This window comes from Trachypithecus francoisi, unplaced genomic scaffold (assembly GCF_009764315.1).
Source record: "Trachypithecus francoisi isolate TF-2019V2 unplaced genomic scaffold, Tfra_2.0 Lachesis_group2, whole genome shotgun sequence".
In the NCBI taxonomy this organism is placed as follows: domain Eukaryota; kingdom Metazoa; phylum Chordata; class Mammalia; order Primates; family Cercopithecidae; genus Trachypithecus; species Trachypithecus francoisi.
The window spans coordinates 87,036,025-87,061,573 of NW_022681465.1; the positions used below are offsets into that span (position 1 = coordinate 87,036,025).

At 37.5% G+C, this 25,549-nt stretch overlaps 1 protein-coding gene across 6 annotated transcripts in view; it reads left to right on the forward strand.

The window, feature by feature from the left end:
* DDX4 (DEAD-box helicase 4) overlaps positions 1-25,549 on the forward strand; it is a 95,461-nt gene that overhangs the window by 14,372 nt on the left and 55,540 nt on the right. For 3 of the 6 annotated variants that reach the window (XM_033179586.1, XM_033179592.1, XM_033179590.1), the window contains exons 4-7: positions 5,587-5,664; positions 8,555-8,632; positions 9,731-9,781; positions 20,183-20,242. In XM_033179586.1, coding sequence (XP_033035477.1) covers positions 5,587-5,664; positions 8,555-8,632; positions 9,731-9,781; positions 20,183-20,242 — 267 coding nt within the window. The remainder of the gene's footprint in view (positions 1-5,586; positions 5,665-8,554; positions 8,633-9,730; positions 9,782-20,182; positions 20,243-25,549) is intronic. The other 3 variants (XM_033179588.1, XM_033179589.1, XM_033179591.1) reach the window with 3 other exon arrangements.

Here is a 25,549-nt window from a genome sequence, read left to right on the forward strand (position 1 = left end):
ATATGCCTTATTAATCAAAAATTTAATTCTGAAGTTATTAAATAACTTTTTTGCTTCTGAATTTGATTTTGTAGTTTAAGAAACTCTTCCCCATCTCTGTCAAAAAGTAGCCTCCTACATTATCTTCCTTAGACCTTTGCCTTTCACATTGAGCTTTTAATCATCTGAACTCACCCTTTTTTAATCACGGTGGCCATCTTTGAGTGTGAAATCAAGACATAGTGTATGTAGTATGAGTATACCTAAGTGACTCACAAAAAAGGAATCTTTGACATTAAAGTTTTTCTGGTCAGCCCTGGCCATGGGCCTCTAGTTATTGAGGAGTTTTATTTATGAACTGTGGTAAACTAGACATAATACAAAATTTACCATCTTAACAATTTTTAAATGTACCATTGAATCCCTTTTTTTCAATATGGTGAGAAACAGGGATCCACTTTTATTTCTCTCCACATAGCAACCTAGTTTTTCCAGCACTATCTAAGCATCCTGTCTTTTCCTTGTTGATGTGTGATGCAAATTTCATCTCTTAAATGATTTTGTTCTTTGTTGTCTTAAAGCATTGGATAAAATCTACAGCTCATTAACGAGTAGTAGAAATAACAAACATCTAGGCTTTTCCTCACTTCAATGGGAATGCTCCCAAATTTTTATAATTATGATGTTTGCATTAGGCTACTAGTTGGTTTTTTTTTTTTTTTTATCATGCCAAGAGAATTTCTTTTCATTTCTACTTGAATATTTGTTTTTTTCAGGAATGGCAGTTGAATGTTATCAAATGGCTTTTTAGAATTACTGGTTTCTATTATTTCTCCCTTATGTCTGTTAATGTAGTAAATGAATTTTTAAATGAACTTTTTATTCCTGGGCTAAGCCTTACATGGCTCTTTTATTGTAGTATTGGATGAAATTAGATATTTTAGTTAGCACTTCTGAATTAATGTAAGATTGGTGTATAGTTTTCTTCTGTCATGTTGTCCTCACTTGATTTTGGTTTCAAGCTTTTCATGTTTTCCAATAAGCTCTAGAATGTGAAAATTACCTGTTTTTTACAAGTTGTATAGAATTTGTTCATAAAACTGTCTAGGCCAGGGCAGATTCTTTTTTTTATTTTCAACCTTATTGAAGCATAGTGTACACATAGATTCAATATGTATTTCAGTAAGATACACAGCATAAATGTCCAGCTCACTAAATTATCACAAGCTGAGCACTCCCTGAAAGCCAGCACTCAGATAAAGAAAAACAGCATATTAACAGCACCCTTGAAGCCTTCCTTTTTCTTCCAGGCACTGTCCTTCTGTCCAGAGGTGACTACTATTCTGATTTCTAACAGCATAGATCAGTTTTCCCTATAAATGGCAGTCATATAAAATGGCATCATACATTATGTTCTTTTTTTGTTGAGGTTTTCTCCAAGTTATTAGAAGTAGTTGTAGGTTATTCGTGGATGTGTGATATTCCTTATGTAAATATACCATAAATTAAAATATTGGTCATTTTTGTAGTTTCCAGTGTTTGCCTGTTATGAATGGTTCTCTTAAGAATATTTTCCAGTTCATGTCTTTTGGTGGATATAAAAATCTTCTCTGAATGTGACTGACAGAACAGTAGCATTGGCATCACCTGGGAACTTGTTAGAAATGAAGAATCTCATACCGCACCCAGGACTGCTGCATCAGAATGTGTGTTTTAATGAGATCACCAGGTAATTTGAATGCACATTACTGTTATACTCTGAGGTCTCTACTTGGAAGACTTGACACTAAATTCTAAGTGTTTAGTATTTTAGCTACTTTGGATAATGAAAGGGATTAGAAGTCAGGACAGCTGGCAGCCCTAAGCACCACTAAATAGTTTCAAAACTTTTTGCTACCAAGTCTTTTCTCATCTTCCTTTAATTTTCCTCATTCTGGTTTAGGCAAATCACTGTGAAGAAAGGTTGGAAGATTATAGAGTCCTAGAGCTCATACTGAAGTCTCATACATAATTGGGTTCTTTTGCTTGGTGGTTTTAGTATATGGATTTTTTTAAAGTTGTTGTTCAATATTTGAGCCTCTTTGGATTTGGTCCAAGTGTAACTATGTTGGGAGATATTCTTTGTGGTCAGTTGTTGGGGATTGTGTACACTAACACTAAATTCATTTTAAATGGACTTCATTTTTATTTCTTTTGGTTTATTTTCGTGGATTTCGTAGCATTCAGGAAGAACATCTATACTCCATCATTTATTGGTATTAGGGGCTTATTTTTATTGCTATTATAATATGTATTATGGGGACTGCCATGATATATATCAATGACAGCATATTACATTCATGAAAGTGAATATAAACTTTCACATTTACATGTGAAACTACTGTGAGATTTAAAACTACTAAAAAATGGAAAGGAAATAATTGTATATTTTCCTTAGGATTGTGTGCTAATAACAAGGTAAACTGGGTTAATTCTTTCTTAGAACCTTATACTTTTGTACCACATTTTTATGTATTTTTTATTTACATAGGTTTTTGGGGAACAGGTGGTGTTTACTTATATGAGTAAGTTTGTTAGTGGTGATTTGTGAGATTTTGGTGAACCCATTACCCGAGCAGTATACACGGTACCCCATTTGTAGTCTTTTATCCCTCACCCCCCATTCCACTCCTTTCCCCAAGTTCCCGAAGTCCATTGTATCATTCTTATCCCTTTGCATCCTCATAGCTTAGCTCCTGCTTATGAGTGAGAAGATCTGCTATTTGGTTTTCCATTCCTGAGTTACTTCACTAAGAATAATGGTCTCCAGTTCCATCCAGGTTGCTGCAGATGCCATTATTGCATTTCTTTTTCTGGCTGAATAGTATTCCATTGTGTATGTGTACACCACTCATTGATTGATGGACATTTGAACTGGTTCCATATTTTTGAAATTGCTAATTGTGTTGCTATAAACATGCATTTGCAAGTATCTTTTCATATAATGACTTCTTTTCCAACTAGTGAGAGGTAGGATTCCCAAGAAGAATTGTTACCCTGTGACTTTATTGTAGAATCTTTATTGAAGAATTTTTCATTAAAAAAATCTACTGTATTAAAGTCCTATGTAAACCATAAAGCTTAATGTTTTGAACCACCACTAATTGTAAGAACATTACCCACCAGGCACGATGGTTCACGCCTGTAATCCTAGCACTATGGGAGGCCGAAGTGGGTGGGTTACTTAAGGCCAGGAGTTTAAGACCAGCTTGGCCAATGTGGTGAAAACCTGTCTCCACAAAAAAAAAAAATACAAAAATTAGCTGGATATTGTGATACACGCCTGTAGTCCCAGCTACTCAGGAGGCTGAAGCGGGAGAATTGCTTGAACCCAGGGGCCAGAGGTCGCAGTGAGCCGAACTCGCGCCACTGCACTCCAGCATGGGCGACAGAGCAAGACTCCATCTGAAAAACAACAAAAAAATTCTCATGCACATTTGGGTTGTTTCCTTTTTTGCTGTTATGAACAAACTCATCATTCCTTAGTTTGCTAAGTATATGTTAAGTCATGAAAGGTGTTAAATTATATCATATACTTTTATCTGGAGAGATTCGTTTTTTTTTTTTAATTAATGTATGTTACCTTTTTTAGATGTTGTAATGTTAAATACCCTTGCAAACTGGGATAAACCCAATTAGTTATAATATATTTTATCCGTTCAATTTACTGTTGGGTTTGGTTTGCTAATATTTGTTTTTGAGATTTTGTATCTATGAGTAAGAGGTTTATAATTTTCTTCTGAACTTTCATATCGAGATTATGTTGGTCTGTAAAATGAGTTAGTGAGTTACTTCTGTTTCCTGGAAGAGTTGTGTGACAGTTGAATGATTTGTCCTTTGAGAGTTTGATAGAACTCACCTGTAAAACACGAGCTCTCTGCATCTTTCTGATGCAGAAATTTAAGTACTGATTTAACTTCTGTAGGAAAGTTGGGTTTTTTATTGATTCTTGAGTCACTTTTGGTGAGTTAATTTTCTAGGAACTTTTTCATTTCTTTTAATTTAGTAGCATAAAGTTGTTCAGAGAAGTTCTCTAGTTGTCTTTCTCTTCTATCTTTGAGATTCTTTTTAAACACATTTCTAACACTATTCATTTGTATCTTTGTATCTGTTCTCCCCTCACCCCTCTTACTGGTCCTCTAGTAATTTGTTACCCTGGCAAATTTTATAGGTCTTTTAGAAGAACCAAGTTTTGGCCTTTTTGAGCCATTATATTACGTTTGTTTCCTTAAAAAAAAAAAAAAAAATAGAGACACAGAGACAGAAAGACAAGGTCTCCTTCTGTTTCCCAGGCTGAAGTGCAGTAATTTAATCATAATTCACTGCAGCCTTGAATTCCTGGGCTCAAGTGATCCTCCTGCCTTAACCTCCCGAGTAGCTGGGTCTACAGGTGTGCATCACCACACCCAGCTACTTAATTTTTTTTTTTTTTTTTTTTTAGGTAAAGATAGGGTCTTGCTGTGTTACTCAGGCTGGTCTCAAATCCCTGACCTCAAGCATCTTTTCCCACTTTGGTCTCCCAAAGCTGTTTCCTATTTTATTAATTTTCATTCTTTATTTCCTTTACTTTTGTGTGATTTACTTTGTTTTTCTAGTATTCTTGTTGAGATGGCTATTAAGCTTATTGAGTTCTTATTTTCTAGCGTAAATATTTAAATACTGATAAAGTCACATTTTTATCATATAATTTGAAGTATTTTTGAACTTCCATTGTGCTTTTTTTTTTGAGCTGTGGGTTATATAGAAGTTTTTTTTAATATATGTCACCAAATGGGATTTTAAACAATTTGTTTCATATTTAATAGCTTTTGATTTGATTGCATTGTAAAAGAATCTCATGTATATGAATTGATTTTTGAACTCTTTTGTTGAATTTGCATTATGGCTTTCTACATGGCCAGTTTATAAACACTCTCCATTGTTGAAGAATGTGAGCTCTTTAATGTTGAATGCTGTATATTTCTGTGAAATCCATGTGCATACTATTGTATGGATTAACATAATTTCTTTATTCCACTTTGATCATTTATTTGGTATTACAGACAATGCTTATAGAAACTTTTTTTGTGTGTCTTTCTGGATAACCATGTGATTGTATCCAGAGGAGAAATTCATGTTACTGTACTTTTCAGCGTATATGCCTTTTAAATTAGGATCAAGATTGATCTAGTTTATACTCTAAATACAGTGTATGTTTTGTGCTTGTTTCCCTGTGTCTTTGTTCTGGCTATTAGCAAACTTAAGACTGTTTTCCATTTTTTTAAAATTTATTTATTTTGTTATTTTCTTTCAGGGAATGGAAAGGACTGTTTTCCATTCAATTATGAGGTTAAAAATTACTGTCTTTTGATTTCTAATTCTTTATGAGTGAGATTTAGTCACAATTTATTTTTCTTTTGGAGAGCTATTCATATAGCCATTTTTTTTTTAAATGGGCTGATTGTCATCTTTTTTACTGCTATATAAAATTTCTTCTTTGCCACATGTGGCACACTGAGAAGGCTTAAGATTTGCAAGTACTAGATACTTGTTTTTATTTGACTGACTTCAAAATGTTGTTTGCTTTAGAAATGGATGATGGACCTTCTCAAAGAGATCATTTCATGAAAAGTGGATTTGCCTCTGGGCGGAATTTTGGAAACAGAGGTAAGCATCTTTGTCTTTCCTTAATCTCCTGAACTGTTGAATAATTGTATATAGAGAGGCTTTCATAGCCGTTCGATACAAAACTAAGTCTGTTGTAACTCAGTGTATAGTAGACTTGGTGTTGAGATAATGAGTTCATCATTTTTCCAAGTTCATTTTCTTCTTACTGTTTTACTTCTTTGGGCTAGTAGGGAGTAGTGTTAAGTTGATTAGACAGATTAGTTGGAGGGATGGATGGGTTGGATGGACAGATGATTCACAGAGCTGCTTCTTAACGTGTTTATGATATTGATTTCCAACAATTGACGTGGGAAGAATGTTTGTAAAAGCTTCAGGGATTAGAGGTGAGAAGGACTCTTTCTTGAATTTTATATTTTTCAAGAAAAGGCAGTACAGGAAACGTGTTAGCTCATTAGTATTAATTTTTTAAGAGCTTATTCTGCTATTATTGGATTTTTTAATTTTACTTTTAGAACAACCACCTGATATGACAGATAATGACACAGCAAAACCTCTTTCTACAGTCCGTTTTTAGACTTAATAGTAACATGCTAGAAATACTACACACTATTTTATTATAGTGCAAGAACATATTAGAACTTCGTTAAATTTATTTGAAAATCCCTATGGTCATTTTTTTTTTTTTTCTTTTAGGGGATGCTATAGCTAGGGCTGTTTGGTACATATACTTGACACTTATTCTTGAATTTATGAGATGTTATTTTTTGAAAAACTCTATTGATACTTTCAGATATTTTTGTTGTGGAAACTAAAAGATGCATGATGTTTTATTTGACATTTGGAAAATTTCTTTAGATATAGTGAATGCAAATTTGAGTCTTATATTTTGACATGTTTCTGCCACTAATGGAAATGATTAATCAAATATACACATATATTTTGGTTTTTAAGCCTGCATATTAAGATGCATTGCTTATTTGGACAATGTAATTGTGCTAAGAGATTCAAATGAGGTTTTATTAGCTACTACTGACATTAGAAATATTTTCATATTTAGGAGCATATTTAGTATTTAGCTATATTTTAAAATTACATTTTAGTAGAGGTTATGTGATGTTTTGATACAGTCTTCTAAATATTATTGAATAAAACCTTTTTCAGTGAGAAAATCATCACTGAGGCAGATTTTACCAAAATTATTTTCATGTTTTAGGTTGAAATACACATAAAATTTCTGATCAGAACTCTCAGTTGTTAATACTTTAAACAATTAGCTTTATATTTTATATAACCTGGGACATTTGTAGACCCATGAGTGTAACTTACTTTCCGTATGATTCTTCCAACATTTTATATAGTTTCTTTCTTTCTTTTTTTTTTATTTGAGACAGTTTTGCTCTTGTTGCCTAGGCTGGAGTGCAATGGCACAATCTTGGCTCACTGCAACCTCCACCTCCCAGGTTCAAGCAATTCTCCTGCCTCAGCCTTCCAAGTAGCTGAGATTACAGGTGTGCACCACCACCCCCAGCTAATTTTTTTGTATTATTAGTAGAGATAGGGTTTCACCATGTTGGCCAGGCTAGTCTCAAACTCCTGACCTCAGGTGATCTACCCACTTTGGCCTCCCAGTGTGCTGGGATTATAGACGTGAGCCACTGCGCCTGGCCTACATAGTTTCAATATTGATTTTCTTCTCAGTAGAACTTGCATAACTAATAATGTGGTTTTCGAAGTTGACTCTTAATTGCTTAAAATAGCAACTAGCTTGTTATGTCCTGTGAAGTATGTCTAAGTAGCTTGGACTTCTCGAATCACACATCTTTGAAATCTGATTAAAATACTTTTATAGTTGGGCATACACAATTTTACCTGTGGTTTTAGGAGTTACACAGATCCCTTTTAACTCCCCTCTACAAGGGTATTACAGAGGTAAGTAAGACAGTATATAGGGATCACAGGGAATGCTTTAATTTTTTTTTTCAGTGATAGTTTAAAGCGTCATTTATGATGTTTTGGATGTCTCTCCTGTTCTTTTTTTAATTTTTAATTTTAAATAATCCTGCTTCTTGCTATCACATCTCTGCCCTCGAGATTTTTAATTTAGTGGTAGAGAAACACATGGAAAGAAATACTCCTTTAAAAAGGTACAGATAGTATGCTGTGGGAATGTGGAAAAAGGATAAATTATGACTGGAGGGCTAAAGGAAGACTTCACGTAATTATTTTTTTGAAGAATGCAATGAATTTTGATAAGACAGATAGGAAAGCAGGGAATGCTATGCCAAAGGAATAGCATGTACAAAGATATAAAATTAGCAGTTGACAATGTGGAGTTTTGGAGTTGTTTGGTGTGAATTAAAATATTGGGTGTTTAGAATTATGTAGTGAGAAACAAAGCTAAGAAAGTTAGTATGGGGAAATAGTGTGGTGAAATGGGGAGGCCAGGAGGGGAGTGGTAGTCTTAGGTTTTTCTCTTATGTATTCCCTTGTTTTAATTTTAAAAGTGGAAAGGATGTGATAAATATAAGAAATAGAAAAATAAAAAATAGAACAGTTAAACAGGACACGAATATAGCATTTTCAATAGCAGTGACTTTCACACAGGGCAGAGTGTAATAGCTGGCTCTATCAGGATGAGAATTCAACATATAGAAAACTATGGAGCAGAATTTTCCTGCTTGAAGGTCTCCAATATAATACCAATACATAGAAAGCTATATTTCACCAGTAGTAGATTTGTTTTTACCTTGGTATCATAATTTAAGAGTTTTTCTTTTAAGTTGCAGGTATGTTAATTAATTTTAGGTTTCTGTGCTACTCGATTCCCATCCTTGGAAGTCCCTTTACACCGGAAATTCATTTAATTCTTAGTTTTTGATGATGACACACTTAATTTTGTATGTTAAAGAGTTTATCTGACCTTTTTCAGATGCTGGTGAGTCTAATAAAAGAGATAATACATCCACAATGGGTGGTTTTGGAGTTGGAAAGAGTTTTGGAAACAGAGGTAATTACTTGGTTATGATATCTTACGATCAAAACTTGAGTGATTTTTTAATAATTGAGTTTAAATACTGATTGACAGACATTCCATATTGACATTTAATTTGAAGGTATATATTCCCTGAGTGCCTTTGCACTAAAGATTATTTAAACTTATTAAAAACATTTTTTAATTTTATGAAAGATTACTGATGAATACTTTTAAAATTAGTTCTAGAGACATGTCTATATGCTCCAGAGATGCATAACTCTTTTTTTTTTTTTTTTTTTTTGAGATGGAGTCTCACTCTGTCACCGGGGCTGGAGTGCAGTGGCCGGATCTCAGCTCACTGCAAGCTCCGCCTCCCGGGTTCACGCCATTCTCCTGCCTCAGCCTCCCGAGTAGCTGGAACTACAGGCGCCCGCCACCTCGCCCGGCTAGTTTTTTGTATTTTTTTAGTAGAGACGGGGTTTCACCGTGTTAGCCAGGATGGTCTCGATCTCCTGACCTTGTGATCCGCCCGTCTCGGCCTCCCAAAGTGCTGGGATTACAGGCTTGAGCCACCGCGCCCGGCCCAGAGATGCATAACTCTTAGATGTAGGTTTTTAGGAAATAAGTTTGAAAGCAAACAAATAAGTTTGATGACTTTTTTAAAAAGAGTAAACAAAAAGAAGCTAACAAGATTTTCATGTTATTGAGGAGAAAATCATTGAGTTATTGGATTATAATTTAGTTGTATTGTCCTTAGCAGATGAAGAGATTGAGTTTGTAAAATTTTGAGAATTTTGATGGTTTGAAATAGAAAACATATAGTGGTTACACTGACATATTCCTCTGTTTTGCCTATGTGCATATAGAGGAGTATATGACAATTGAGGTAATATAGAATTGGCTGAAAAGAAAGTTGTTTTTAACCTTAAGAGAATGGAGTTGATAAACTGATACAAAGCAGAAATTGTTTACAGCCTGAGTGAATTTGCATGTGATAGCTATGTATACAATTGTGTATTGCTTATCTTAAAAAGTCTTCATAACTAGTAGTCCCTGTGTGGTTATTATTTTTATTATTATTTTTTTTACCACAGAGGTACAGGAAATTGTTGCATTTTATATTTTGTACAGGTTTTTCAAACAGCAAGTTTGAAGACGGTGATAGCTCTGGTTTCTGGAGAGGTAAGGTCAATATTTTTGTGTTTTAAAATTTAATGTCAAGAGTACGTGCTAAAAAAGAGAAATGAAGATTAAGTCTCTTAGTCTGGGCCAATTCTAACTTATTTAAACCAGATTTTATGACGTAGCTATATCCAAAGCCTTAACCAAGGATATTACTGCTTTGTACATAAAGAATTCTTTGTACATAAAGAAAACAGGCATACTAATTTGGCCTGTTGCCATCTGCCTTAATCCATGAGGTACAACTTTTGAATGCTCTGAAACTTAAGAAAATGGGGATAGTGGCTGGGCGCGGTGGCTCAAGCCTGTAATCCCAGCACTTTGGGAGGCCGAGGCGGGCGGATCACGAGGTCAGGAGATCGAGACCATCCTGGCTAACCCGGTGAAACTCCGTCTCTACTAAAAAAATACAAAAAACTAGCTGCGCGAGGTGGCGGGCGCCTGTAGTCCCAGCTACTCGGGAGGCTGAGGCAGGAGAATGGCGTGAATCCAGGAGGCGGAGCTTGCAGTGAGCTGAGATCCGGCCGCTGCACTCCAGCCTGGGCGGCACAGCGAGACTCCCTCTCAAAAAAAAAAAAAAAAAAAAAAAAGAAAATGGAGATAGATAGTAGAAGGAAGTAGTCAAGAAGTGAAACTTCACTCTCTATATAAATACAGTTTGTGATGTGTAGGGTCATATGTAGATTCAAATCTAAGAAAAAGTTTCTTGAGAATGTAAATCAGTGCTGAAATTAAAGACATTTCCATTGAAGGTACTGAACTCTACAGGAATACAGAGAATGATGAGAATAATGATACCAGAAGATGGACTATGATAAACAGTGCATTCCCAAATCTGATTGAGTCGATTTGGGTGAGGCCTTAGAACCTGTATTTAAAAGCATCCATGGTGATTCTGATACCTCCTGTGTTTGGTAACCATTGATGTATAAAATCTTTATAACATAGAACACTTTAGGGTGCCAAACTTGGTTTCAAACTTGTCCCTGCCTTGCTACCTGCTAGTTGAAGTAGAACAAGCTGCTTAATTTTTCTAAGCCAGTTTTCTATTCCATAGAATGGAAGGTATTCATTTCATAGGTGGTTAGGCAGACTAAGTGAGAATGCGTGTAAAAGCACACAGCTCAATACCAGACACATTCATGATAAACACTCAGATGTCATCTATCTTTCTTCATTAAATATTTGAAGCTTGATCTTATTAAACACTTTGATTCCCAAAGTCAAAACCAAGTCTAGACCTGATCACCTTAAAACACTTTTGGTATAAGGCCAGATTTTAATTATCAAACGAGACTGTTTCTCCTAACTATTGCCAGTCTCTTTCTCCCTACTTCTCTTCTTTTTCTCCTATCCCATTCAAATGAAAACATATATGACGTAGAACTAGTATTTGTGAGAGAAGAAAAATACCATCATTTTTATTCTTTTGCATTTCTATTTGTTTCTATTCTGATCTCTCAACTTTGAACTCATTTAACATTCAAGATCATTCTACTTATACACAGACCTTTCTACCTACTTGATCCCTTTCTAGAGATGGTGGGCCAGAGAGCTTTTGAATAAAAATTCCAGTTTTGGATAGCAGTTGAGAGAACTTCTCTCCGAAGTGGCCTGCTTTCTTTTTTCCTTCTTAGTTCACCTAAAATAATATATATATATTATATTATATTATATTATATTATATGTAATATGTATTATATATTATAATATAATATGTATAAATAAATAAATGTATATATAAAATATATAATATATAATATATCCCATTCAAATGATTGTATATTATATATATTATATATTAAATATATGTACATGTAATTTATATATATGCATATATAATATATATGGATTGAATTCATTCATTATCCTGATTGTTAACAAGCCCAAGTTTCGAGCTCACAGTAGAAACCTTTTACTCTGGACACAAATGGATAGTATGTTTTTAAATTTTTTTTCCCCTGTAATCTACTTTGCTTAAGCTGGTATGTTGTAGTGATAAGGAACTCAGATACTGGATTTGAACACCTAGGTGTGAGACTCAGATCCTCCTCCTGGCAATTATATTATCTTGAAAAAGCCTGTAACTTTCTGTTTTTCATTTTCCCTATTTATAAAATGATGATTATATCTACTTCACAAGGTTTTTGTGAAACTTTAAAAAAGTTAATACATACGATACATTTAGAACAGTGCCAGGTACATACTTTCTTTATATGTTGTTATTATTATTACTATTTCTTGAGACAGAGTCTCGCACTGTTGCCTGGGCTGGAGTGCAATGGCACAGTTTTGGCTCACTGCAACCTCTGCCTCCAGGGTTCAAGCGATTCTCCCGAGTAGCTGGGATTGTAGGCACCCACCATCACACCTCGCTAATTTTTTTTTTTTTTGGTATTTTTAGTAGAGTGGGGTTTCACCATGTTGGCCAGGCTGGTCTCAAACTCCTGACCTCGTGATCCACCCACCTTGGCCTCCCAAAGTGCTAGGATTACAGGCATGAGCCACTGTACTAGGCCATGTGTTATTTTTATATAATTAATAGGTTGTAACTAATCTTGGGATCATTATCTCATTTTTGTTTGTGCTTAGCTTTATTTCCTAGCTATAGAGATCACTTATTTTTTAAAATACTTTTTTATTTTAAAATAGCTTTATTCATAAGAAGTTGCAAAACAGTATGGAGGTTTTTCATGTACCCATCACCCAACTTCTCTTAATGTTTTCTATTTTTATTCCCACTGTGATCAAAATAACTATAGGTTTATTTTAGGGAAATAATGGCCAAAGATACTGTGAGACTCTTTTCCTTGCCAGGTCCCAGGTTAATAGTTTTTTTTTTTTTTTTTCTCTAAGGCAGTAAATACTAGTTATCATCATTGTTATTCCAGGGCCAACTTTTCAAAAATTATTTCTTTCCTGCCCTTCTACATTGTAGTAAGTCCTACTTTCCAGAAAGTTGTCTTGTTAATGGCTCTTCAGGATTGTTTGTCAGCTGCAGCTGAAATAGGAGACTGCAACAAGAGCTTTGAGTCACTGTTTATTGTAGAACAATATTAGCTGTTAAGTGGATTGGGACTTTTACACAGGAACTTAGCTAATAGCCTGCAAGCTCTTTAGTCACTTGCTCTCATTATTTTGACTTAATGTTCCCAGATGACAAGTACAAAGATCCCTTGAAACCATCTTTGTATTCCTGAATGTGACTTTTTTTGGAATCTTCTGGAAAGCTTGATGATACAGTAATAACATAAAACTTTTACATTTTGAAAAATCATTCCTTTCAGAATAAACATTTCTGGGAATGGGGCCTAGGAATTTATTTTTAACCAACTCTCCAGGTAGTTTTCAGGCCGCCTTCAGTATAGTAATCTCTCATACCACTATTTTAAAACTCTGGGAATGTTACTTCTTAATATCATTAAAAATGGAAAAGCTAGGATATCCCCAAATTATTTCATTAGGATGAATGGGGGAAAGTTTGCATATATTTAAGAAAGCACAGATGTCTCAGGTTTATTAAGAATGGTAGATTTGCTTGGTGTGGTGGCTCACAGCTGTAATCCCACCACTTTGGGTGGCCAAAGTGGGTGAATCACCTGAGGTTCAGGAATTCAAGACCAGCCCGGCCAACATGGCAAAACCGCATCTCTCCTAAAAATAGAAACATTAGCCAGGCATGGTGGGGTGTGCCTGTAATCCCAGCTACTCAGTAGGGATAATCGCTTGAACCTGGGAGGTGGGGGTTGCAGTGAGCAGGGGTTGTGCCAGTGCACTCCAGCCTGGGAGACAGAGCTTGACTCCGTCTCCAAAAAAAGTAAATTACAGAAAAGATATGATGTTATAAATAGAACAGTCTAGTGATCTATGGACCTTATGTGAGAACCACTTGATTACTTAATAGTTTAGATATTCCTGAAATCATTTTTGGTCAAACTGAAATTTATGAAATTCTTAATTTTTTTTTTACTTGTTTTCCCTAGTATAATGCTTGGCAAATAGTCGGTTCTCAATTTCATATAATAACATTTAATATTTAGATACATGAGATGATTTGCATAGGGAATTGACTCTGAATAATGTCTTTATATATCTGTTAAAATTATTTGAAGGAATATGTTTATATTTTAACTTACGAAAATATTTTGTTTTCTTTTTTTTTTTTAAATTCCTTTTTCTTTTTTTTTTTTTTTTTTTTTTTTTTTTTTTATTATACTTTAAGTTCTAGGGTACATGTGCATGACGTTTATATCATGTATAACTCCCCAATGCAATCCCTCCCTCCTCCCCCCTCCCCATGATAGGCCCCAGTGTGTGATGTTCCCCTTCCCGAGTCCAAGTGATCTCATTGTTCAGTTCCCACCTATGAGTGAGAACATGCGGTGTTTGGTTTTCTCTTCTTGTGATAGTTTGCTAAGAATGATGGTTTCCAGCTGCATCCATGTCCCTACAAAGGACGCAAACTCATCCTTTTTATGGCTGCATAGTATTCCATGGTGTATATGTGCCACATTTTCTTAATCCAGTCTGTCACAGATGGACATTTGGGTTGATTCCAAGTCTTTGCTATTGTGAATAGTGCCGCAATAAACATACGTGTGCATGTGTCTTTGTAGTAGAGTAATTTATAATCCTTTGGGTATATACCCAGTAGTGGGATGGCTGGGTCATATGGTACATCTAGTTCTAGATCCTTGAGGAATCGCCATACTGTTTTCCATAATGGTTGAACTAGTTTACAATCCCACCAACAGTGTAAAAATGTTCCTATTTCTCCACATCCTCTCCAACACCTGTTGTTTCCTGACTTCTTAATGATTGCCATTCTAACTGGTGTGAGATGGTATCTCATTGTAGTTTTGATTTGCATTTCTCTGATGGCGAGTGATGATGAGCATTTTTTCATGTGTCTGTTGGCTGTATGGATGTCTTCTTTTGAGAAATGTCTGTTCATATCCTTTCCCCACTTTTTGATGGGGTTGTTTGTTTTTTTCTTGTATATTTGTTTGAGTTCTTTGTAGATTCTGGATATTAGCCCTTTGTCAGATGAGTAGGTTGCAAAAATTTTTTCCCATTCTGTAGGTTGCCTGTTCACTCTGATGGTAGTTTCTTTAGCTGTGCAAAAGCTCTTTAGTTTAATTAGATCCCATGTGTCAATTTTTGCTTTTGCTGCCGTTGCTTGTGGTGTTTTAGACATGAAGTCCTTGCTCATGCCTATGTCCTGAATGGTACTACCTAGATTTTCTTCTAGGGTTTTTATGGTATTAGGTCTAACATTTAAGTCTCTAATCCATCTTGAATTAATTTTCGTATAAGGGGTAAGGAAAGGATCCAGTTTCAGCTTTCTACTTATGGCTAGCCAATTTTCCCAGCACCATTTATTAAATAGGGAATCCTTTCCCCATTTCTTGTTTCTCTCAGGTTTGTCAAAGATCAGATGGCTGTAGATGTGTGGTATTATTTCTGAGGACTCTGTTCTGTTCCATTGGTCTATATCTCTGTTGTGGTACCAGTACCATGCTGTTTTGGTTACTGTAGCCTTGTAGTATAGTTTGAAGTCAGGTAGCGTGACGCCTCCAGCTTTGTCCTTTTGACTTAGGATTGTCTTGGCAATGCGGGCTCTTTTTTGGTTCCATATGAACTTTAAAGCAGTTTTTTCCAATTCTGTGAAGAAAGTCATTGGTAGCTTGATGGGGATGGCATTGAATCTATAAAAACCTTGGGCAGTATGGCCATTTTCACATATTGATTCTTCCTATCCATGAGCATGGTATGTTCTTCCATTTGTTTGTGTCCTCTTTGATTTCACTGAGCAGTGGTTTGTAGTTCTCCTTGAAGAGGTCCTTGACATCCCTTGTAAGCTGGATTCCTAGGTATTTTATTCTCTTTGAAGCAATTGTGAATGGAAGTTGATTCCTGATTTGGCTCTCCGCTTGTCTGTTACTGGTGTATAAGAATGCTTGTGATTTTTGCACATTAATTTTGTATCCTGAGACTTTGCTGAAGTTGCTTATCAGCTTAAGGAGATTTTGGGCTGAGACGATGGGGTTTTCTAAATATACAATCATGTCATCTGCAAACAGGGACAATTTGACTTCTTCTTTTCCTAACTGGATACCCTTGATTTCTTTCTCTTGCCTGATTGCCCTAGCCAGAACTTCCAACACTATGTTGAATAGGAGTGGTGAGAGAGGGCATCCCTGTCTTGTGCCAGTTTTCAAAGGGAATTTTTCCAGTTTTTGCCCATTCAGTATGATATTAGCTGTGGGTTTGTCATAAATAGCTCTTATTATTTTGAGGTACGTTCCATCAATACCAAATTTATTGAGCGTTTTTAGCATAAAGGGCTGTTGAATTTTGTCAAAAGCCTTTTCTGCATCTATTGAGATAATTATGTGGTTCTTGTCTTTGGTTCTGTTTATATGCTGGATTACGTTTATTGATTTGCGAATGTTGAACCAGCCTTGCATCCCAGGGATGAAGCCCACTTGATCATGGTGGATAAGCTTTTTGATGTGCTGCTGAATCCGGTTTGCCAGTATTTTATTGAGGATTTTTGCTTCGATGTTCATCAGGGATATTGGTCTAAAATTCTCTTTTTTTGTTGTGTCTCTGCCAGGCTTTGGTATCAGGATGATGTTGGCCTCATAAAAAGAGTTAGGGAGGATTCCCTCTTTTTCTATTGATTGAAATAGTTTCAGAAGGAATGGTACCAGCTCCTTCTTGTACCTCTGGTAGAATTCAGCTGTGAATCCATCTGGTCCTGGACTTTTTTTGGTGGGTAGGCTATTAATTGTTGCCTCAATTTCAGAGCCTGCTATTGGTCTATTTAGGGATTCAACTTCTTCCTGGTTTAGTCTTGGGAGAGTGTAAGTGTCCAGGAAATTATCCATTTCTTCTAGATTTTCTAGTTGATTTGCGTAGAGGCATTTATAGTATTCTCTGATGGTTGTTTGTATTTCTGTGGGGTCAGTGGTGATATCCCCTTTATCATTTTTTATTGCGTCTATTTGATTCTTCTCTCTTTTCTTCTTTATTAGTCTAGCTAGCGGTCTGTCAATTTTGTTGATCTTTTCAAAAAACCAACTCCTGGATTCATTGATTTTTTGGAGGGTTTTTTGTGTCTCTATCTCCTTCAGTTCTGCTCTGATCTTAGTTATTTCTTGCCTTCTGCTAGCTTTTGAATGTGTTTGCTCTTGCCTCTCTAGTTCTTTTAATTGTGATGTTAGAGTGTCAATTTTAGATCTCTCCTGCTTTCTCTTGTGGGCATTTAGTGCTATAAATTTCCCTCTACACACTGCTTTAAATGTGTCCCAGAGATTCTGGTATGTTGTATCTTTGTTCTCATTGGTTTCAAAGAACATCTTATTTCTGCTTTCATTTCGTTATGTACCCAGTAGTCATTCAGGAGCAGGTTGTTCAGTTTCCATGTAGTTGAGCGGTTTTGATTGAGTTTCTTAGTCCTGAGTTCTAGTTTGATTGCACTGTGGTCTGAGAGACAGTTTGTTATAATTTCAGTTCTTGTACATTTGCTGAGGAGTGCTTTACTTCCAATTATGTGGTCAATTTTGGAATAAGTGCGATGTGGTGCTGAGAAGAATGTATATTCTGTTGATTTGGGGTGGAGAGTTCTATAGATGTCTATTAGGTCCGCTTGGTGCAGAGATGAGTTCAATTCCTGGATATCCTTGTTAACTTTCTGTCTCGTTGATCTGTCTAATGTTGACAGTGGAGTGTTGAAGTCTCCCATTATTATTGTATGGGAGTCTAAGTCTCTTTGTAGGTCTCTAAGGACTTGCTTTATGAATCTGGGTGCTCCTGTATTGGGTGCATAGATATTTAGGAGAGTTAGCTCTTCCTGTTGAATTGATCCCTTTACCATTATGTAATGGCCTTGTTTGTCTCTTTTGATCTTTGATGGTTTAAAGTCTGTTTTATCAGAGACTAGGATTGCAACCCCTGCTTTTTTTTGTTCTCCATTTGCTTGGTAGATCTTCCTCCATCCCTTTATTTTGAGCCTATGTATGTCTCTGCATGTGAGATGGGTCTCCTGAATACAGCAGACTGATGGGTCTTGACTCTTTATCCAGTTTGCCAGTCTGTGTCTTTTAATTGGAGCATTTAGTCCATTGACATTTAAGGTTAATATTGTTATGTGTGAACTTGATCCTGTCATTATGATATTAACTGGTTATTTTGCTCGTTAGTTGATGCAGTTTCTTCCTAGCCTCGATGGTCTTTACATTTTGGCATGTTTTTGCAATGGCTGGTACCGGTTGTTCCTTTGCATGTTTAGGGCTTCCTTCAGGGTCTCTTGTAAGGCAGGCCTGGTGGTGACAAAATCTCTAAGCATTTGCTTATCTGTAAAGGATTTTATTTCTCCTTCACTGATGAAACTTAGTTTGGCTGGATATGAAATTCTGGGTTGAAAATTCTTTTCTTTAAGAACGTTGAATATTGGCCCCCACTCTCTTCTGGCTTGTAGAGTTTCTGCCGAGAGGTCTGCTGTTATTCTGATGGGCTTCCCTTTGTGGGTAACCCGACCTTTCTCTCTGGCTGCCCTTAAGATTTTTTCCTTCATTTCAACTTTGGTGAATCTGGCAATTATGTGTCTTGGAGTTGCTCTTCTGGAGGAGTATCTTTGTGGCGTTCTCTGTATTTCCTGAATTTGAATGTTGGCCTGCCCTACTAGGTTGGGGAAGTTCTCCTGTATGATATCCTGAAGAGTGTTTTCCAACTTGGTTCCATTTTCCCCCTCACTTTCAGGCACCCCAATCAGACGTAGATTTGGTCTTTTTACATAATCCCATACTTCTTGCAGGCTTTGTTCATTTCTTTTCTTCTTTTTTCTTTTGGTTTTCTCTTCTCGCTTCATTTCATTCATTTGATCCTCAATCGCTGATACTCTTTCCTCCAGTTGATCGAGTCGGTTACCGAAGCTTGTGCATTTGTCACGTATTTCTCGTGTCATGGTTTTCATCTCTGTCATTTCGTTTATGATCTTCTCTGCATTAATTAGTCTAGCTGTCAATTCTTCCACTTTTTTTTCAAGATTTTTAGTTTCTTTGCGCTGGGTACGTAATTCCTCCTTTAGCTCTGAGAGGTTTGATGGACTGAAGCCTTCTTCTCTCATCTCGTCAAAGTCATTCTCTGACCAGCTTTGATCCGTTGCTGGCGATGGGCTGCGCTCCTTTGCAGGGGGAGATGCGCTCTTATTTTTTGAATTTCCAGCTTTTCTGCCTGCTTCTTCCCCATCTTTGTGGTTTTATCTGTCTCTGGACTTTGATGATGGTGACGTACTGATGGGGTTTTGGTATAGGTGTCCTTCCTGTTTGATAGTTTTCCGTCTGACAGTCAGAAGGACTGTCTGTTGGTCTGTTAGAGATTGCTTGAGGTCCACTCCAGACCCTGTTTGCCTGGGTATCAGCAGCAGAGGTTGCCGAAGATAGAATAATGCTGAACAGCGAGTGTACCTGTCTGATTCTTTCTTTGGAAGTTTCCTCTCGGGGTGACGCCACCCTGTGAGGTGTGGGGTATCAGACTGCCCCTAGTGGGGGATGTCTCCCAGCTAGGCTACTCAGGGGTCAGGGACCCACCTGAGCAGGCAGTCTGTCCGTTCTCAGATCTCAACCTCCGCGTTAGGAGATCCACGGCTCTCCCCAAAGCTGTCAGACAGAGTCGTTCGGGTCTGCAGCGGCCCGCTCTTTCCCCTAATGGACTGCAGCTGTGCGCTGTCCGCAGCGGTAGAGTCTACAGAGACAGGCAGGCTTCCTTGAGCTGCTGTGAGCTCCACCCAGTTCGAGCTTCCCAGCGGCTTTGTTTACCTACTTAAGCCTCAGCAATGGCGGGCGCCCCTCCTCCAGCCTCGCTGCTGCCTTGCGGATAGATCGCCGCAGACGGCTGTGTTAGCAGTGAGGGAGGCTCCGTGGGCGTGGGACCCTCCCGGCCAGGTGTGGGATATATTCTCCTGGTGTGCCTGTTTCCTTAAAGCGCAGTATTGGGGTGGGAGTTACCCGATTTTCCAGGTGTTGTGTGTCTCAGTTCCCCTGGCTAGGAAAAGGGATTTCCTTCCCCCTTGCGCTTCCAGGTGAGGCGATGCCTCGCCCTGCTTCAGCTCACGCTGGTCAGGCTGCAGCAGCTGACCCGCACCGATTGTCCGGCACTCCCTAGAGAGATGACCCCAGTACCTCAGTTGAAAATGCAGAAATCACCGGTCTTCTGTGTCGCTCGCGCTGGGAGTTGGAGACTGGAGCTGTTCCTATTCGGCCATCTTGCTCCGCCCCCCAACTTCCTTTTCCTCCATATTTTGTTTTCTAACTTATCTTGTGACAGTGCTATTCTTTACATATTGCATCATTTAAGTTAATTAAATGCTATTTACATGTTAAACTTTTATTCAAGAGTCTAGTAATGACTGTGAAGATAATCCAACACGGAACAGAGGCTTTTCCAAGAGAGGCGGTAAGGACCACATTTTGGAACAATTTGTGCTTAACACAGAGACACTAAACTGGTAAAACTGATTTTGAAGGAGCTGGATGAAAAATACTGATGGTGGGCCGGGCGCGGTGGCTCAAGCCTGTAATCCCAGCACTTTGGGAGGCCGAGACGGGCGGATCACGAGGTCAGGAGATGGAGACCATCCTGGTTAACACGGTGAAACCCCGTCTCTACTAAAAAATACGAAAAACTAGGCGAGCGAGATGGCTGGCGCCTGTAGTCCCAGCTACTCAGGAGGCTGAGGCAGGAGAATGGCGTAAACCCGGGAGGCGGAGCTTGCAGCGAGCCGAGATCGCGCCACTGCACTCCAGCCTGGGTGACAGAGCGAGACTCCGTCTCAAAAAAAAAAAAAAAAAAGAAAAAGAAAAATATTGATGGTGAAAACCTTTGAAGGAAAATACTTTGGTATGTGTTTTCTACTTTTAATATTTGAGTGAGTATTCAGTAGGTGCTCCTCCTTTCACTCTTTTTTTTTTTTTTTTTAACTTTTAGGTTCGGGGTACATGTGTAGGTTTGTTATCTAGGTAAATTGCAGGTCTTGGGGTTTTGGTGTACAGATTATTTCATCACCCAGATAATAAGCATAGTACCTGATAGGTAGTTTTTTGATCCTGTACCTTCTCCTACCTTCTACTCTAAAGTAGGCCCCAGTGTCTGTTGTCCCCTTCTTCGTGTCCATGTGTTCTCAGTGTTTAGCTCCCACTTTATAAGTAAGAACATTCATGATTTGACTTTCTGTTTCTGTGTTAGTTTGCTTAGAATAATGGAGCTCCATTCGTGTTCCTGCAAAGGACATTATGTCATTCTTTTTTATGGCTGCATAGTAGATAGTCCATGGTGCATATGTACCACATTACCTTTGTCCAGTCTACTGTTGTTGGGCATTTAGGTTGATTCTGTGTCTTTGCTATTGTGAATAGTGCTGTGATGAACATATGTGTACATGTGACTTTATGGTAGAATTATTTATATTCCTTTGGGTATATACCTAATAATGGGATTGCTGGATGGAATGGTAGTTCTGTTTTATGTTCTTTGAGAAATCACCACACTGCTTTCCACAATGGTTCAAGTAATTTACACTCCCACCAGCAGTGTATAGGCATTCCCTTTTCTCTGCAACCTTGCCAGCATCTGTTATTTTTTGATTTTTTAATAATAACCATTCTGACAGGTATGAGACGGTATCCCATTGTGGTTTTGGTTTGCATTTCCCTAATAATTAGTGATGTTGAGCATTTTTTCATCTGCCTGTTGGCTGTATGTTGTCTTTTGAAACATGTCCATGTGCACTGCCCACTTTTTAAGAGTTGTTTTTCTGCTTGTACATTTAATTTCCTTATAGATTCTGGATATTAGGCCTTCGTTGGATGCGTAGTTTGCAAATATTTTCTCCCATTCTGTAGGTTGTCTGTTTACTCTGCTGATAGTTTATTTTGTTGTGCAGAAGCTTGTTCATTTAATTAGGTCCCATTTGTCAATTTTTGCTTCTGTCAAGGTGACTTTTGGCATCTTCATCACAGAATCTTCCAGGGCCTGTGTCTAGAATGGTATTTTGTAGGTTATCTCCAGGGTTTTTATAGTTTTAGGTTTTACATGTTATTCTTGAATCCATCTGGAGTTGATTTTTGTATGCAGTCTAAGAAAGGGGTCCAGTTTCAATCTTCAGCATATGGCTAGCCAGTTATCCTAGCACAATTTATTGAATAAGGAATCCTTTCCTTATTGCTTGTTGTTGGCAACCCTGGCAAAAATCAGATGGCTGTAGGTGTGTGGAATTCCCGTTTGCAGATGGTATGATTTTATATGTAGAAAACCCTATAGTCTCTGCCCCAAAGTTCCTTGATCTGATAAATTCCTTCAGCAGAATTTCAGGATACAAAATCAATGTACAAAAGTCAGTAGCATTGCTATCCACCATATTGTTAAAATGGCCATACTGCCCAAAGCAATTTACAGATTTCAATCTACCAATGACATTCTTCACAGAATTAGAAAACAATTTTAAAATTCATATGGAACCAAAAAAGAGCATGAATAGGCAAGGCAATCCCAAGCACAAATAACAAAGCTGGAAAGCATCGCATTACCTGAGTTCAAAGTATACTACAGGGCTACAGTAACCAAAACAGCATGGTACTGGCCCAAAACCAGATGCCTAGACCAATGGAACACAATAGAGAGCACAAAAATAATGCCTTTTTTTACCTTTCTTTTTTTTTTTTTTTTTTAGATGGAATCTTACTCCATCACCCAGGCTGGAGTGCAGTGGTGTGATCTTAGCTTACTGCAACCTCCACCTCCTGGGTTCAAGTGATTCTTGTGGCTTTACCCTCCCTCATAGCTGGGACTGCAGGCATGTACCAGTATGCATGGCTAAGTTTTGTATTTTTAGTAGAGAGGGGTTTCACTATGTTGGCCAGGCTGGTCTCGAACTCCTGACCTCAGGTGAGCTGCTGCCTCAGCCTTCCAAAGTGCTGGGATTACTGGCATGAGCCACCGTGCCTGTCCTTGTTTTACTTTCTGATATCACTGGATCTGTTGTCCACCCCCCCCATGATCGTGCTATAAATTGCAGAAGGAACGTACTATAAATTACAGAAGAGGGACAATGTGAATCTTGGTCATTGCAGTTTAGATGCACTGGGGATGTCTTTGTCTCTGAATAGTGTCATTGGAAATTTGAGGGTGGAAGAAATTGTAGATTATTTTTTGTTCAACTCTAGCGGTATTTCACCATACTCTGGTAATTAAGCTTCTATTGAATTTGAGATGAGATAGTATCAAAAATTACCATGCTTAACTCTTGATTACATATGGGCAGTCATGTTAAAATAGCAATGACAACAAAACATATGAAAAATATAGTGAACTTATAAAATTGCTACGGATGTGCAAATCTATGTTAAGAGGTTTTATAGTAATCAGATACATGAATTTTTGCTGCACCTTGGTGACATTCTTTTTTTTTTTTTTTTAATTTAAGTTCTAGGGTACATGTGCATAACGTGCAGGTTTGTTACATATGTATACTTGTGCCATGTTGGTGTGCTGCACCCATCAACTCGTCAGCACCCATCAATTCGTCATTTATATCAGGTATAACTCCCAATGCAATCCCTCCCCCCTCCCCATGATAGGCCCGATGTGTGATGTTCCCCTTCCCGAGTAGAAGTGATGTCATTGTTCAGTTGCCACCTATGAGTGAGAACATGTGGTGTTTGGTTTTCTGTTCTTGTGATAGTTTGCTAAGAATGATGGTTTCCAGCTGCATCCATGTCCCTACAAAGGACGCAAACTCATCCTTTTTGATGGCTGCATAATATTCCATGGTGTATATGTGCCACATTTTCTTAATCCAGTCTGTCACAGATGGACATTTGGGTTGATTCCAAGTCTTTGCTATTGTGAATAGTGCCGCAGTAAACATGCGTGTGCATGTGTCTTTATAGCAGCATGATTTATAATCCTTTGGGTATATACCCAGTAGTGGGATGGCTGGGTCATATGGTACATCTAGTTCTAGATCCTTGAGGAATCGCCATACTGTTTTCCATAATGGTTGAAGTAGTTTACAATCCCACCAACAGTGTAAAAGTGTTCCTATTTCTCCACATCCTCTCCAGCACCTGTTGTTTCCTGACTTTTTAATGATTGCCATTCTAACTGGTGTGAGATGGTATCTCATTGTGGTTTTGATTTGCATTTCTCTGATAGCCAGTGATGATGAGCATTTTTTCATGTGTCTGTTGGCTGTATGAATGTCTTCTTTTGAGAAATGTCTGTTCATATCCTTTGCCCACTTTTTGATGGGGTTTGTTTTTTTCTTGTAAATTTGTTTGAGTTCTTTGTAGATTCTGGATATTAGCCCTTTGTCAGATGAGTAGATTGCAAAAATTTTCTCCCATTCTGTAGGTTTCCTGTTCACTCTGATGGTAGTTTCTTTAGCTGTGCAGAAGCTCTTTAGTTTAATGAGATCCCATTTGTCAATTTTTGCTTTTGCTGCCGTTGCTTTTGGTGTTTTAGACATGAAGTCCTTGCCCATGCCTATGTCCTGAATGGTATTACCTAGGTTTTCTTCTAGGGTTTTTATGGTATTAGGTCTAACATTTAAGTCTCTAATCCATCTTGAATTAATTTTCGTATAAGGAGTAAGGAAAGAATCCAGTTTCAGCTTTCTACTTATGGCTAGCCAATTTTCCCAGCACCATTTATGAAATAGGGAATCCTTTCCCCATTTCTTGTTTCTCTCAGGTTTGTCAAAGATCAGATGGCTGTAGATGTGTGGTATTATTTCTGAGGACTCTGTTCTGTTCCGTTGGTCTATATCTCTGTTGTGGTACCAGTACCATGCTGTTTTGGTTACTGTAGCCTTGTAGTATAGTTTGAAGTCAGGTAGCGTGATGCCTCCAGCTTTCTTCTTATGACTTAGGATTGTCTTGGCAATGCGGGCTCTTTTTTGGTTCCATATGAACATTAAAGCAGTTTTTTCCAATTCTGTGAAGAAAGTCATTGGTAGCTTGATGGGGATGGCATTGAATCTATAAATAACCTCGGGCAGTATGGCCATTTTCACGATATTGATTCTTCCTATCCATGAGCATGGTATGTTCTTCCATTTGTTTGTGTCCTCTTTGATTTCACTGAGCAGTGGTTTGTAGTTCTCCTTGAAGAGGTCCTTTACATCTCTTGCAAGTTGGATTCCTAGGTATTTGATTCTCTTTGAAGCAATTGTGAATGGAAGTTCATTCCTGATTTGGCTCTCTGCTTGTCTGTTACTGGTGTATAAGAATGCTTGTGATTTTTGCACATTAATTTTGTATCCTGAGACTTTGCTGAAGTTGCTTATCAGTTTAAGGAGATTTTGGGCTGAGACGATGGGATTTTCTAAATATACAATCATGTCATCTGCAAACAGGGACAATTTGACTTCTTCTTTTCCTAACTGGATACCCTTGATTTCTTTCTCTTGCCTGATTGCCCTAGCCAGAACTTCCAACACTATGTTGAATAGGAGTGGTGAGAGAGGGCATCCCTGTCTTGTGCCAGTTTTCAAAGGGAATTTTTCCAGTTTGTGCCCATTCAGTATGATATTAGCTGTGGGTTTGTCATAAATAGCTCTTATTATTTTGAGGTACGTTCCATCGACACCGAATTTATTGAGCGTTTTTAGCATGAAGGGCTGTTAAATTTTGTCAAAAGCCTTTTCTGCATCTATGGAGATAATCATGTGGTTCTTGTCTTTGGTTCTGTTTATATGCTGGATTA